General features: G+C 38.0%; 1 protein-coding gene across 2 annotated transcripts in view; it reads left to right on the top strand.

Annotated features, from left to right (window-relative positions):
* The first annotated feature begins 610 nt into the window (after positions 1–610).
* The window catches only part of LOC124362115 (transcription factor HIVEP3), a 98,152-nt gene continuing 81,722 nt past the window's right edge, over positions 611–17,040 (top strand). The window contains exon 1 of one of the 2 annotated variants that reach the window (XM_046816316.1): positions 611–928. In XM_046816316.1, coding sequence (XP_046672272.1) covers positions 889–928 — 40 coding nt within the window. In that variant the 5' untranslated portion in view covers positions 611–888. The remainder of the gene's footprint in view (positions 929–17,040) is intronic. The other variant, XM_046816317.1, reaches the window with a different exon arrangement.

Raw genomic sequence — 17,040 nt, 5'->3', positions numbered from 1 at the left:
TTGTACAGAAGGCCTACCGTCGGCAATATGTATTATTTTGTTTTGGTTTCATGTATAAACACAGTGTTTCTAAGAAGAGACCCGAGTTTCGTTTCACTACGAGAAGTTGGGATGAATGAAAACATTTGGCGACTATTTTTAGCCGCCCAATCTCTGCCAATTTCTCCACGACGTCATTTTCTGCATACTTTGTTTGTTTTACTTTCGGCCCACTCCCGATACGCTCGCACGGTCTGAACTTTCGGTGATATTTAAATACCGCACACCCCTTCCACCAGGTGGGCGGTGCGGAAATGTCAAAGTTCGAGATATCGATGGTGTTTAAACGTTAATCGGGTATTGTGGCTCGAAGCGTCGGGGTGTTGAGGCGGGTCCTTCTTGGCATTATCGGGTCCCCTGACCGATGATAAGGGCTGTATCGATGTGCCGCGGTCCACGACGTCGGGCGGGGGAGGAGGGTTGCTAGGCGACGGTGGGCGCTCAGAGTTGGAGACTCCGTCGAGAGATAGCGTTGGCGTAGGATTGTCACGTCAAGTGTGCCGTGGAAGGTGTCAAGTTCGGATTTGTGGCGTGACGTCAGCAGAGCGGCGAGCACTGGAATGAAGGCCGGTGGAGGGGGGCCGTGTCGAGACAGTCGACACAGAGTAGGAGAATGAGGAGGAGCGAGTTCGGTGCGCGGCGGATGTTGTGTTCTGTAGTCTGAGTGAGTGAGTGAGTGAGTGCAGTGACATGACGTGATGCCGTCTCTGTCCGACACAACAGACGGGTGCAGTGCGATCATGTGACAAACACGGCAGAGGGAATGCCCTCCACTTCCCACATATCCGTCGAACTATGTTACAATCTACAGTGTTTACGTTAGGGCATCCCCTGTAGTAGTGACTCATAATGCCGAGAAGGAAGGGCCATGGAATCCCCCCGACTAAGCGTGAGTCCACTTCCTCTCCTCTATCACTAGACTAATATTTACCCCTTGTCATTCATGACCCTTAATCAGTACCATCTTCTAAATAAATAAACTACACTTACTATATAGTGTTATACGGTGCGTAACATCTTTGTTGTGGATGAGTTTATATATAAACCCGCGTTGACGAGAAGGCGCCGCGGGTCAGGGAATGGTAATAAATGTTTTGTTTTTGGCATGTGTTGGCTCGGGGATTCCATGAGCGAGTGACTGTGAGAAGGGGGGGAGGGAAGGCGAGCCAGTAGTGGAATGTGCAAGCCCCCTCCCCCTCTTTCTCTTTCGCTCTCACTCCCCGATTACAACTATAGGTACTGTAAGTGCATTGTATGCTAATGGTGATTAAGTTCGCATCGTCCTCTTCTACTTCGCCGTGACGAGGAGATCTTCCTCGGATTTGTTGGACGATTCGATCACATTTCTGGCCACAGTTGCACGGCGCGATATATAGAAAGTTAATGGATGCACGTTGGTGCCGCGGGGCAGGGGGAGAGGAGGGGGGGTTGGCGCCAATCCGCCTTATCCGTCTGTTCGCCCGTCTGCTCGCTTGAAACCGGCTCCGAGGATGGCAACACCGTTTTCTTGTTCTTCTTCCTTCACATTTTGTTGTCATGGGCTATTTTGTGTTTTCGTCTACCTGTTATTGAAAGACCACCTTTCGTCTCCGGGCATTGTTTTGTAGTTCCTGATCTTTTTATAGGCTTCGCTCACAGTTGAGGTGATTTCTCCTGACGTGACCTTGACTAATTACGGAGCGACAGAGGTGACTAAGTAGATACCGTATTGTCTCGAGCCGGTGACGCCTGTCTAGAGTTATCATCACATGACGCAGACTTTATGACACCAGAAGGTGAGACTGAAGAACGTCTCGGATGTTTCGTTGGTTTCAAACCCAAATCGCCGAATGTGCTTCTCTTAACTTTATTTCTGATAACCTCCGTGCAGACCTTCATATAAATATAGTAAAGCAATTAATTTGCAGTTACCCTGTAACATTTTTAGCACCTTAATTATAATTATTGCTGTAGGTAGGCTGATTAAAATATGTTGTACTGCAGTACTAAGAAACCTAAATACAGTACTAACATTAGGTTTAATCTGATAATGTCTCATTAGAATTGTTTTAATGAGATGTCTGCAAGTATAAGGAGAAGATAATGATTTATATTGCTAATTTTTACTAACATATATGACAACATGTAATAAATTTACAGGCATAGGTTTAAAACGATTATGTTCTCTTGTTGTCCGCGGAAAACTACACAAATATAATATCGATTGCTCTTTGAACTTTGCCTGATGAAATAAAGAGTTGATTCATTCGCGAAGAGGATTTATACGGCTTGTGTTCTAATTAACATATTTATCTTATTACTATCAATTGTTGCCCCAACGTTTCACTCTATCCTGCAAGGAGTACACTCATTAATCGAACTATTGTTTGATCGTTTTTGGCCGGCAAGGTTTCCAATGCCTTCATTGGCAGCACCGGGCGAAGAACGAGTAGCCTAAACTTCTGACAAGCCAGAATCGCGTTATTATGATGACCTTGTGATGATTTGTTTAACCTCTGACGTACGGACGCAGGGCTGGGCGGGGGCAGTGCCAATGTGAGGATGACTGGCGTTCCCACACGGCACAAGAATGTTGGCTTCGCCGTCTCCCATGTCACGGTGCGGTGCCTTCTCGGCCCAGAATAGTAACAGACGGTCGTAGTCAGGGACCTGCGATTACACGGTTTTGATTGATAAGTAAGGGCAACACTCAGTAGCAATTGTCTTAATTTAGATATTATTTACCCTCCTATAATCCTACTTGGTTGGGTAACGATAAACAATAATGGCTTTTGCATTTACACATTTAGGAGATCTTAATGCTGAACAATTTCCCCGCGCAAGATTTCCGAGCCACTATTTTTAGAAGGTATTTTATACTTCCTCAACCCCCCCCCTTTAGTGCATCGGCCCCCTTGAAATAATTTTCTATATACGCCACTGCGACGGGCCCCATAATGCTAGACCCAAAAATATTTCGTTACGTTAAAACATTTAACGAAATATTTCAACAATAATTTCGCACAAAATGAACTTCCGTGTGTAAAGATCTGTAAAGAACTACAAAAGCGTCACCTTTTCGGGCACATTAAGGAATTTAAGGACTTCAACTTTGAGAGGGAGGATATTGTAAAAAATAGAAAAATTCCAATCATTGCAGATTGTAGGACTGTAGGTCCACGCCTAGTTTGACGAGGGTGGCTGACGTCACTTTTCTGCAGGGTAGGACAGTTAGTCCACGCCGACACCTGTGGACTAACTGTCCTACTTTTCAAAACTGACCTGGCCGTCCATTAGTTTTTCTACCTGCACTTATTCTTTATTCTGGTCAGTGGTGCTTCCACTACATTCACACAGCGTACTGCTAAAGCAGCAAATATTAACAACAGTTTACTCAAGCTATCACACATGAAGTGGATTACTAATAGGGATTATATCTTAACGAATTCCATATAGCATTATATTACTATTTGATTAATTTGGCATTGTCCTAATGAATCATAAACATCTACAGTAAGTTTGTATTAGTTATTCCTTATATTGGACCATCGTTTGTATAATACTGTATATACCAGTAGACACGTTACTCGTATTACACGTTAATTGAAATTGATGGTTTATTGTTTTATTAACATTGTTAATTATAGTTAAAATAACCATTTAGTTCATATCTAATATATCATTTTTAAAGTTGTACCAAATTAAGTTAAATAGATACGAAGACAAAATATTTTATTACCTTAAATAGTGGCTCTTGGCATATAATCCAAACAGTAAACAAAACATCTGCCTACACAGACATACTAACTTACATAATAGTGACCTTATGCCGCTAACGATACGTTGTAAATATCACTCAAACAGGAATTTGATGAACTGCTAAAAAATTTGTCTAGTTTCATTCAAACTTCCAATTGCTATCTATTCATCGCTATATCCCGCTGCGAAAAAATGTAACGTTATTTCAAATAGTGATCCCGGAACGACAGGAGATAACATGTTTAATTACTAGCAGTTATAAGGACTTCGAACGCTCCAAATTCTTAAATTTATTCTTAAACCCTATTAGTTTTATTCCCCTTTACAATAAACCGTTAACAGTTAAAAGTTTTAAAATTTGGTGTTTAGTTAATAAAAAAGCCCTAGTTAATATTGTTTTGTTTTCTCGAACAAGGTACATACAAACTTCTGAGAAGCCTACTTCTATCAAAAGTCAAATAAACTATGCGTTTTATAACTATATAAAAGTTATATAGTACATTCCTTTGATGTCTGCATGCAGTACTCATCATGCATACTCAATATTTACTAAAGTGTACAGTTCAAATTAGACTTTTAATAAAACTTTTAGTTTTCTTATCTAAATATTTGTCTTACTTGTGCTCAACAGTGGTCGCAAAAAAGTTTTAAATAAGAAGTGTTGTTATTATCAAGCTTACTCTATGCTTTCACGACTAAATGTAAGGTGATTTATGATTGTGCTACTATAAAACAATGTTTACACAGAACAATTGACTTAAGTTAACAGGCTCTTATGCTATTATATAAATGACTTGTTCTCTTTACCTGATTTTTCTGTGCATTCTTACGATATTTTAATCGTTGTTCTCCTAGTCGGAGCGAAAACGTATCCAATAAAGCAAAGACCACTATAATCGTTACAGACATTCTTAAGTTAGAAATGGCGTAACTAACCTGACTTTATTTGATGTATATAATTTCGTTTCATTCTTTTTGCAGCTGTCTTATGTAGTGTACTGAAAACTATTTAGCAGATACAGAGTTTAGATCTTGAAACATCCATTCAAGTGCTGCAGTGTGAGTACGACGATCCCTTGTCAACCTCTCGTCAAAAGAAACCCGTGAGTCGGACAGTGGGTCCCAGGCCGGGACCGTGGACCCACTGTCCACCCCTTAAGAAGTAGGTAAGAAATGCTTCCGGCAGTTTTATGACGTGGACCTACAGTCCGTTTACCCCAATTGCAATTCTATCTACTGTATGTTCCGATTTGTAAATTAAGATCACTTGATCATCTTCATTGCTAAGAACTCTTGGTTGGGAAAATTGGACCTGAATTGGCATCCTTTTCTCGATGGAATGGTAATAGACCACACATTTAGCTGTGCCTTAAACGTTCCACTTGCCGAACCATCTTCAAAGGGTGAGGGCAGGGGGTTAATCTTTTGATCTCTAAAGTAAGATCTTGTGAGATTTCATGGAATCTTACGAAAGCTCCGAATTGGTTGGCAGTTGCATAAACACATTATGTAGAAGATGAAATTGGTAGTCCTCTTCCACGAAGAAGTATTTAAGATATTATCTCTTGTTGCATCAACTTGTCAACACGCAGCGTATTAACGAAACATTGGTTTGCTTGTGCGATAAAACCCACATAATTGTGATTGGACTCTCCCAGTTTCTTTAGGTCCTCGAGATCTATTGTTCAACAATATGCAAGGTTGGTCTGTTATCAGTATCACCATGTCAGACCAGTATCAATCGATTTCCGAACGAAACTTATCGGCTGTGCTTTATGTAAGCTTTGCTCCGATCGCCATTGTACGGAAAATCTGCGATTCAAATGGAAAATTACGATTCAGTGGACTCGAAGGAATTATGTGATGGTATTTGGATTTAATTAACCTTTAACAAGAGCGTGCGACGTACAATGAGAGGGAAGGGGATGTGTACATCGCTGCAGGGTGGTGGTTGGGGGGGGGGGGGAGTACAAGCGAGGGGAGAGTGAATCGGTGGTTAGGTTACGGCCTACCGTAATCACCCTGTGTTGCAAGAGTCAACTCTGAATGTATCTAAAACACTCGAATTACAGTTTTATAATAATACTTTTACATTGCTACAAGGCAGGGGTACGCCACACCACGTGACGTGCAACAGGCTTTGCTGTGGTTACATGCACAATTTCAAGTCTATAACTCATATTCAGATCACTGTGGATATATAGACACACAATTTATACAAAACAGAAATATTTACATTCCTCTCACACACAAAAGATAAATATGTCAATCTTCTTAGTGATCGGATTAAATTGCGCTCAGCCAAATTCCATGTTTGTATATGTACCATTATAGAACTCATTCTTGACTATGTAGAAATAAAGTTCAAATTTTAAAGTGAGCAGATTATCTTTTTCGAGATATCAGACCGAATGATGCATTAAATATGTTTGCACTGAGTTACGTTTTATAGAAATGTTTAAATAATGATAGTTGCTATCATCGTTACCCTTAAGACCAATGTAACGATATTTTGCAAACGCTCAGTCAAATCCCATAAAGTGATATGTACTGTAGTCGAACTCAGTATTTCCTCATATAGAAATGAAGCTTCGTGCATGATTTAAAGTCTATAGGTAAGTTTTTTTCATGACATCGTACGGACAGACAGACAGACAAAAATATTTTTTTCCATTCTCACGAGCCCATTCTCTAGATTCACCAACGCTCATTCAATAACAGGCCACAGAAATTGAGTTTATAAAATGTATAATGTATGTATGTCTCTAGTAGGATATAGTTTCCATTTATTACTTATAATAATAGTTTCCCACGGCTTCGCGTGCAATTCCCTACTGAAAACAGACATCATGGGCTTTTAAATGACTTTAAAATGCCTTTTAAATGACATTCTAAACATTCTTGAGATAAGGTATAGTCACCGAAAGATATCCAGGCTCCTGATACAGTTTAGATAGTATTAAAGAGACTTAATGAAGTATAAGTTTAAAGAGCAGTGTTTTGAGGTCGTGAGGTCAGAGAGTGAAAAGGTTTTTATAAATAAGTGCGAAACTACTTAAATTTCACTCCAATATTTCATGATTATTGATGGATAGCTACAACGATTTCAATAAATATTAAACAATTTTAGACCATTGTACATGAATGCTAAAGTCGAAGTCCTTAGTTTTTCAGCTAACAGACTATGATGTAATAAATAATAGGGCACTATATGTGTTTGTAATGGAATCAGCATATTTTGGGTACATATCAGTACAGTGCTCATGGTTATGCGCTTCAGATGTTAAGCGAATTTGGAATGTTTTTAATCTTTTTTAGGATATGCGCACGCGCGTGCACTTATAATTGCATGAACTGTACTTTCGATACCATAGTAGCATGAACTGTACTTTTGATACCATAGTAGCATGAACTGCACTTTCGATACCATAGTAGCATGAACTGTACTTTCGATACCGTAGTAGCATGAACTGTACTTTCGATACCATAGTAGCATGAACTGTACTTTCGATACCATAGTAGCATGAACTGCACTTTCGATACCATAGTAGCATGAACTGTACTTTCGATACCATAGTAGCATGAACTGTACTTTCGATACCATAGTAGCATGAACTGTACTTTCGATACCATAGTAGCATGAACTGCACTTTCGATACCATAGTAGCATGAACTGCACTTTCGATACCATAGTAGCATGAACTGCACTTTCGATACCATAGTAGCATGAACTGTACTTTCGATACCATAGTAGCATGAACTGCACTTTCGATACCGTAGTAGCATGAACTGTACTTTCGATACCATAGTAGCATGAACTGTACTTTCGATACCATAGTAGCATGAACTGTACTTTCGATACCATAGTAGCATGAACTGTACTTTCGATACCATAGTAGCATGAACTGTACTTTCGATACCATAGTAGCATGAACTGTACTTTCGATACCATAGTAGCATGAACTGTACTTTCGATACCATAGTAGCATGAACTGCACTTTCGATACCATAGTAGCATGAACTGCACTTTCGATACCGTAGTAGCATGAACTGTACTTTCGACCGTAGTAGCATGAACTGTACTTTCGATACCATAGTAGCATGAACTGTACTTTCGATACCATAATAGTATGAACTGTACTTTCGATACCATAATAGCATGAACTGTACTTTCGATACCATAATAGCATGAACTGTACTTTCGATACCATAGTTGCATGAACTGTACTTTCTACACCATAGTAGCATGAACTGTACTTTCGACACCATAGTAGCATGATCTACACTTTCGATACCATAGTAGCATGAACTGCACTTTCGATACCATAGTAGCATGAACTGTACTTTCGATACCATAGTAGCATGAACTGTACTTTCGATACCATAGTAGCATGAACTGTACTTTCGATACCATAGTAGCATGAACTGTACTTTCGATACCGTAGTAGCATGAACTGCACTTTCGATACCGTAGTAGCATGAACTGTACTTTCGATACCATAGTAGCATGAACTGCACTTTCGATACCGTAGTAGCATGAACTGTACTTTCGATACCATAGTTGCATGAACTGTACTTTCGATACCATAGTTGCATGAAGTGTACTTTCGATACCATAGTTGCATGAACTGTACTTTCGATACCATAGTAGCATGAACTGTACTTTCGATACCATAGTTGCATGAACTGTACTTTCGACACCACGGTTGAGTTTGCCTTGTTTGACTGATCATTAAATTATATACTCCATTTACACCGGTCTGAGAAGTCTACTTTGGCCACAAAGCGTCTAATTTCGGCCATTGTAGTGTACTTCCGGTCTGAGGCATTTCCGGTAGCATAGTTGACTGCTCTGTTGGCCCGATCAAGAAAATATATAATTACGCAATTCTAAGAAACCTACGTTTTCCAAAAACAACTAAGATTGGTTTAATAACGGCCTTAAAATCTGTAGTTAAAGTAAGTTGGACAGTGACTTTGTCCTTGATATCTGCATTACACTACTGAAGAAGAACTGCATACTTCTTAATGTATGCTAAAAATGTACGGTAAAAAGAATATTTTTACTAAAACTTCCAATTTTATTGTCTGGAAAAAGGTTGAACGAATAAGAAGTGTTGTTACTTTCAAGCTTACTTTATGATTTGTAGACTATAAATGGACACAAATTTAAAAATGGAATGAGATCAATGAAATATATATGATACTTTAAAATACAATGTTTACATAGAACCGTTGATAGGATTTTTCAATAATTTAATGTGATTGGACTAATGCAATTAATATTGTTATGGGAATTTTGGGGACTGTAGAGGCCAGTGGGGTGGAACCCTGAGATCGGAGAGAAATATCCATTTTAAGGTTAGGGGCAGTGGTGCTTTCTCCTTGAAGTCAGGCAGTGTGGCACAGAGCGGTGAAGTTTTCGTTTTTTTGGCTGAGCGTTAGCGAAGCCTATTACACAAGGAGCAATTTTTGTCTTTCTGTCTACCTATCCGCACAATAATTCGAAAACGAACTGACCTGTAGACTTGAAACTATGCATGAAGCTCCATTTCTATCTTTGGAACTTCAGTTCGATTATGGTAAATGTCATTCCATGGGATTTGGCTGAGAGTTAGCAGATATTTTCACGTTGGTCTTGTGGGTAACCGTGACGGCAAGGAGGAAGTACTGTAGCAGAATAAACAAATTTGTCGACAAACTTGTACACTCGTAGTAGTAATATAATTTTAACATGTGACATTAACGTATATAGCCTAACTATCCCAACACATGCAACACAATTTTATAGATTTGTGTTTATATTCATTATTGTTGTGAAGCATGATTATTGTTAGTTTTCTGTATTGATATTAGGTTATGTGGATTGATGGTCCAAACTCCGCCTCTTTAATAAAGGGACTTTTCATTTCATTAAAGATGTTGACCAGTTGACTATCATGTTGTGCCGCCCTTTTAAGGGTTGACTAGAGTTGGTGTTTTTACATACTTTATTTTACCAAAGGCACATTGGTCAGATACATCTGAGGCTCTGCTTTAAAGAGTACGATGTTATAAATAGGAACTCGTCTCAAATCCATAAATGTTTAACCTAGATAATAGTGTCTCAATGCAAATACATAAACAATACGATTATCTATTAATACTAATGGCTCATAAGTATTCAAAATTGAGTTTTCAATGGAAAAATCCATATTGAATATAAATTATAAACAATCGTGTATTTTTAACAATTCATTAGCGTTGAGACACCGAAGTCGTAAGTTTTTTGAGGGGAAATATTTGTAAATTTGAGGCGAGTTATTTTTAACGTAGTTTTTAACTTCAGTGGTCTCAGATGTGCATATCGTTCCCCCTGAAAAATTAATATTTTCCAGCCTGGCCATTCGATTGTGTTTATTATTATTATTGCAGTACGCGATACGTTGTCGCAGATACATCGTCCTCTGTCAATTGATGCTATAGTTAAATCAGCTGGATAGTACTGATCGCGTAGTAAAGAGATCGAAACACTGTTTAGAAATTCTAAGCCATCGATTTTAATCTGCCTTCTAAACCCTACGTCTGTATGGTCGTGCATGTAACCTAACAGTAAGCAACACAGATGACTGTGTTGACCTACCTTACAAGCACAAGTTGGAGAGTGATAGAGGTGTCCGGGGACGGTGTTTTTCAAGCAAGAATTTCCTGGTAGAGTGACTCACAGGTGTTTACGCAGATGTTGCTGCTACATAGTTGTCCCTCTCTCTCTTTCCCTCCCTCCCTCTCTCTTACTCTACCCTGCGTCTGTCTGAATCATGACGCCTCCGCGAGTGTTGGGCGTTGGGTATCGCCCAAGTGACTATCACCGGCCTCCCGAGTCTTGTTGGACTCTTGTCCTGGTGATTTGTTTACCATTGTCGCAGTTGCCCGTGTCCCCCCCCCCCAACCTTTCAGTGTTCGCTACAATGCCATCTCGATGTTATCTGACATATGCAGCTGTTATTGATAACAAACGATAGTTATATAACACAACGTTTCGAGGATTGGAATCTACTCTCTTCGTCAGGTGGGAGAAGGTATTAGTACATACAAAAATAGAGAGTAGAAAGAAGAAAAAAAGGATAAATTCAAAACCTCAAAGCGTTGTGTTATACCTTTTGTAACCATAATGATGGCAAATGTCCAGAATCCTGCTATCCTGTTAAACATACCATCGTAAATAACAAACTTTAAACAAAGAAGCGATCCCATCGTCGTAAGATCCCCAAAGATCGTATAATAGTCGTTGAGATGTGAAATTGTCGTGCTTTTTGTGATGGGCAGAATTGGGAATGAAATATTCCAAACCAGTAGTTTTTAAGAGATTCACTGGCTGTCAGTTCAACGTCCTTGTATTTCATAAAGGTTGAAGAATCAAATTAATATAAGGCATGGACGTATAAAAGGGGGGTGGACAAGCCCTCCCCCCGGAAATTTTGAAATTTCCAGATTCCTGTGCCTTTATTGTTGGAGGGTATTTATACTTCCTAAACCATCCAGTGGATCAGCCCCCACTCTCGAAATAATTTTCTATATGCGCACCAACATAACTTAACTTGGATATTATCAACATGCAATAGTGATTATGAAAGTACAATTATAAAAGTTAAGCATTTCGCCTCTACAAACACCGTATTGTTGATCTGTATTGTGTAAGGCGAGATAAAGATCTCACACAAATATAAATAACTTATTAATAATTTAAAAATAGATTATCCTGATCGGGCTAACGAAGTTATTGAAAACCTGTTATAAATATAAGTTATTATACAAGTTTGATCTAAATCAATAAAAAATACTTCTTAATTAGTTAGTATCTTATTTACAAGCCAAGACCATGTGTTCAATAGAAATGTTTTTTTCTGCCTGCCTGTCTGTCTGTCCGCACGATATCTCTAAAACGAATTGGCCTAAAGACTTGACATTTTGCATGAAGGTTCATTTCTATATATGACACCATCGAGGTCGATTATGGTGCATGTATTTGGTTGAGCGACCTCGTCACTCCATGGGATTTGGTTGAGCGTTACGAAACATTTCTATATTAGTCCTATGGGTAACCAATATGGCAACGAGAAAATCGCAATAAATAAATGTGGAAACAAACTGGTACAATCATATAACATTTAACATGAGATGTAGTAATACATGTAACATCATTAAATGAGCTATAGAATTGAAATTTTGCATCTATCTTTAGCGGAGACTCTCCACGCGTTGTGGCGTACACTTTCCATTATTTCTAATATGTCACAGTTTGTATCCATTTTATAATTTCTGAAAAATATTAATGTTCTTTAAAAAGAGAAAAGATAAAGGGTGGATACGCGTATATTTCGATTATATGTATACAATAAATAGTTTGGAAAACCAATTGTTAAGTGTTTTTTATTTAATAACAGTTTTGTATTGTTCAGAACGTTCACTGTTATTACAATAACGAAATTTGATATTGCTTTGAAATAGTTGACACTCCTAAACCAGAGAAGACATTTTAATAACCTTTACATGCTCGTTAGATCCTAACAAGTCCAACAGCTGACAAATTTACGACGCTATAACTTTGTGGTTTGTTTATGAGTAATTATTTTAAGTGAAAAAAAACACAGGAGGCGAAACGAAATAAAACCGTGGTAGTAATTAGCTCGTGCCTTTTTTTACTCGAGAATCAATTACCAGACGTTTGTGAGATGGTTTAAGGTACACCCTGTGTAGTGTAATAGGAACCAATTAAGGTGGGAGGGGGGGGTGAGAATTTATTGTCATACAGTGTAGAGTAGACTACCGTAAGACGTATACATAAGTAAAACCATCAGTTTAATTTAAAATCATTACATTATTATAATAATTATTATCATGACCGTGAAAAGGCACATTTAAAACTATATAAACAGGTAACCTTTTTTTATTTCATACTTCAATTTTTTTAAATGGCTTACAACAATTTCGTCTATTCTCTCTCCCCTAATTTTATTTTACAATCATAAAGCAATTAAACAGATATAATTCTACAGTTATTTATGGCTGGCTTTATTACCAGTACTTCCCGTTTATTGGAATGAAATTAAAATAACCCAAGAAAATATATTGTTTTACTACAATTGTGGTGTACCACAATTATATCAGTTAATTAACATGTAGTAGTTTATCAGTTAATTGGTTTGTTTGAACAATAAACAAAATTTAATTTTTAAATTTTACATTGTAAGGTGTAATTATTGTTTTGTTGAACGGGAAAAATTGTTTTTAGTAGGATTAATTGTTTTTAGTAGTAATTTTGTTAAATGGTCATATTTTTACAACGGGATGTATCTGCTTCAGTCTATACCACAGTTAGAATCTAAGGGAGAAAACACGATTGAATAAAATACAATTACAGTGCTACAGTTTAAATCAGTTATAAATTACCCATTATTTTATATGTTAACAGACAAACCCTAAACGAAGTGTTGTTGTGTTCTAAGATAAGTAATTCTATCATGGCTAGTTTTGTATAAATCGATGAACTGATCAAGAAACATTTAAACGTTTTGTTTGTTACATAACTCACATTGTGTAACCGTATGGACATAGAGTGGAGCATACTCACATCCTGTAGTGTGATCCAGGCGAGTGAGATACTCGGAGGGCGTATGAAAACTGTGGAAGAAATCTGTAAGGGATGTTAAAAACCTCAATTTATTCGCAGCCTCAAGAGCCCGAGAGGATTACAAGGCGACCCTTACACCCAAACGCGCACACACCGTCACACGCGCAGCCCTGCCTACACTGCAGTCACTGTGCTGATGGACTCGCTTAGTAAGCCTTAGTCTGCAAAACTGATTTTGGATGTTAGGTTTTATATGTTTTGGAGGCCTAGACTTTGTCTGAATAAGAGTTACCGTATGGACATAGAGTGGAGCATACTCACATCCTGTAGTGTGATCCACGCGAGTGAGATACTCGGAGGGCGTATGAAAACTGTGGAAGAAATCTGTAAGGGATGTTAAAAACCTCAATTTATTCGCAGCCTCAAGAGCCCGAGAGGATTACAAGGCGACCCTTACACCCAAACGCGCACACACCGTCACACACGCGCAGCCCTGCCTCCCTGCAGTCACTGTGCTGATGGACTCGCTTAGTAAGCCTTAGTCTGCAAAACTGATTTTTGATGTTAGGTTTTATATGTTTTGGAGGCCTAGACTTTGTCTGAATAAGAGTGGCATATGCCTCCCCACTTCTCCCCCAAAGTGGTTACTTCCTCCAATGACACACATGAGGATCACCCTACCTTATAACCCTTCTCTCCAAATCTCATAAAACGTGTAGTCGCAGTGTAAAACGCTTTCGATTACCTTCGAAAGGTTTTAGTGAAACAATTTGTCCAGTCAATCCTGTTTTCAATTAACATGTTATATATTTGATCAGAATTTGATTTTTGATTGAAAATATGATCGGCGATAAATCAGTACCTAATGTATATTTAAAATTATTATTTCGAAAGAGGCTGACACACACATTAGTATTAAAAATATCCCCCAAAACAAGGTTTCGGGAAGTATCTTCTTGGGAGTTTGGCCTACTGGTTATTTTAATGCTTGTTTTTCAACATTTCGAGTGGGGGGGGACTTGAGCCCCATAGACCCCCTTATAATATACGAACTATGAACGGCTATGTGAACGGAAAGGAGTTCTGAAAACGGCAGGAGAATCGTTAGAACTAGCGTGGTCCAAGTCCTTTCAATCTCAGTAACATTGTGAGATTTCTAAGTATTAATCAATTTGCACCTAGAAAAAGAGTGTAAATTTAAAAACGTTATAAAGGTCTCCAACTCTTAACCTCCGAGCCCCAACGTCCTGGATACCTCCCAGCCTAAAAGTTAGGATACTCTCCTGAGTCTTTCCTACTTGAAGGCAAGCCTTATGGTATTCCTATAATCGAATATTGAATTATTTAGCATAAAAATTAGAATGTAGATTTTGTGCAAGCAAGAAATACATTAATGATAGTTTAGCAGCAAAAATATTAATTTTGTGTCCTTGTTCGTAATGAAAAGTTGTTTGTTCCAAAAAAAAAGTAACCATCCAGTAACTAACGTGTTACCTATAACTGTGGAGGCGCCAGTGTGGTACAACACAACAATCCATGTATAGAGAGCACATTAGCAGAACGTGGTGACTTGTTGGAGGGGAGCCGTAGGCTGTGTTTACAGTAGGATGTTCACTTTCCAGGAAGCGCGCCGCCACCTCTGCCAGTTCCGCGAAGTGTCCTCATCATTATCTCCAGCAGTTCCAGGAAATGTTTCCAGCAGGGCAGTCCTGCAGTCCAGTCATCCGTCCAGTACAGTACCCGTCGTCTATTACTGCACGGCACGGCTCTAGCTGCATTCTCATTCTCTGTTTTTGCCGCTCTCGGTCTCGCCGTGGGTAGGCTAGACCTTCAGTCATTTTTGTTTTAGGGAGCAACGTCCCTTTTTTTTATTCTTACAAAAGGGCTTGCACCGAGTGTTGTATTGTCGTACAGCAACGAAAAGTAAGAGCTGGCTGTAGGAAAATTACCTCGAGTTTTTCCTTATAAGACCAATGTTTAATCTCTTGTGAATTTAATCTCGTTTACGCCCTTATTTGTAGTCGAAGAATTATGGGACAAATCTAATTTTTAACATAAATAACTTAATAATAAGCAGTTACCCTCGGCATTGCACGCAATTTCGTAAGGTGTATGAGTACTGCTGGATCCAGTAAATTTGATTTCCAAAGCTAATGTTAGGTTTACCTTGTTGCCACGATCAAGTAAATCTGTCAAAAAGTGTATATTTATGGCCATTGTAATTTATTCCTGTCTTATTATTTATTGTTCCATAGTTGATTTTGCCTTGTTTCCCGAACTAGAGAATATATATTATATATATATATATATATATATATATATATATATATATATATATATATATATATAATCTGAGAAGCCTTATGTCCAAAAACAACTAAAGTGTTTTATAACAGCCTTTAAGTAGTAGTAGTTAGGTAGTAAGTTTTTCTTTTAAATCTAACACTTTGCTAACACTCTGCATGCTATGACATTTCTGTAAAAACTATCTCGATATAATTCAAGGAAATTTTAAATGGTCTTTTTACAATCTTTGTTTTTCATAATGAGAAACAATCTCGAATCATTTTCGAAGATGCGTGGCGAATATTGTCTGTCAGCCATATTGTTACTTCTAGTGTCAATTCAGTGTAAATATGTACAAAAAGAGGAAGTGAGTCTTTGTTTTTGTGGCGATTAACAAAACTGCCTCAATTCTTACGTTTTCCCTGTAATTTGAATTCGTTCTCGCTGTACCAAGTGGGGATATTCACGCATGTATATTTATTGCAAAGAGGTTGCTTGGATGGAACATTTCCTTGAATGCCTATGGTAATATGGCTTCCGCAGAATTATTACGTTGCTGACTGGCTTTCTGCCCAGACTAGGAATTTGCTGTTTATAATATGTAGTCTCATCGTGGTGAACAACGTGCTTTTCTCAAATTAATTCGTAATTATTATATCCTATTTATTATTAAATTAGATTTATATAATTTGTACATAAGCTGAACCTACATAAAAACTATGACAATTGTCTGAAGTGTAAATGAATATACATCATTGTTAATAATACTGTAAATATAGTATAAGAAATTGTTCATGTTCCTGAATAATACGCTTTGATTATAAAATTATGAGACCTTGCATCTATATAGAACTTATTGACAGACCTTTAGGTTCGGTAAAGCTGCAGTAGTTCTGTTTGGTGACGCCTAGATAGCGCTAATATAGCCTACTAGGTCTTTTGTCCGTAGTTTTAATCTATTTTAATCTTCTAGACGTGACCAGATTGTTATGAATTAAACTTAAAATGCTAGGTATTTTTATCATTGTCAGAGTTTACTTAATAAATCACGTTTAATAATATATTTATAATCACTGTTTCTTTCGTTGGCCGCTAGGTAGCGTGCAACCATAATGTTTCATGTGGTACAGATTTAGCATAGTAGGGAATATCTTCTCACAGACAGTTGCATAATCAACGGTACTAAGACATTCCTCTAAGACAGTCGGCTATCTTAAACAAACCTTCATAATTTTGCTATTACAACTTATTATCATAGCCAACTGGTTGCTGTTCAATGATCACAAAGTATCGTTACAGTTACTAGAAATAATTATGTTTATGTGTAGTGTAATGATTCATACGTAGTGATGCAAGGACGTAATCAA

Source organism: Homalodisca vitripennis, chromosome 5 (assembly GCF_021130785.1).
Source record: "Homalodisca vitripennis isolate AUS2020 chromosome 5, UT_GWSS_2.1, whole genome shotgun sequence".
Lineage (NCBI taxonomy): Eukaryota > Metazoa > Arthropoda > Insecta > Hemiptera > Cicadellidae > Homalodisca > Homalodisca vitripennis.
The sequence above is the reverse complement of the archived record's forward strand: the minus strand, read 5'-3'. Positions and strand labels throughout refer to the sequence as shown.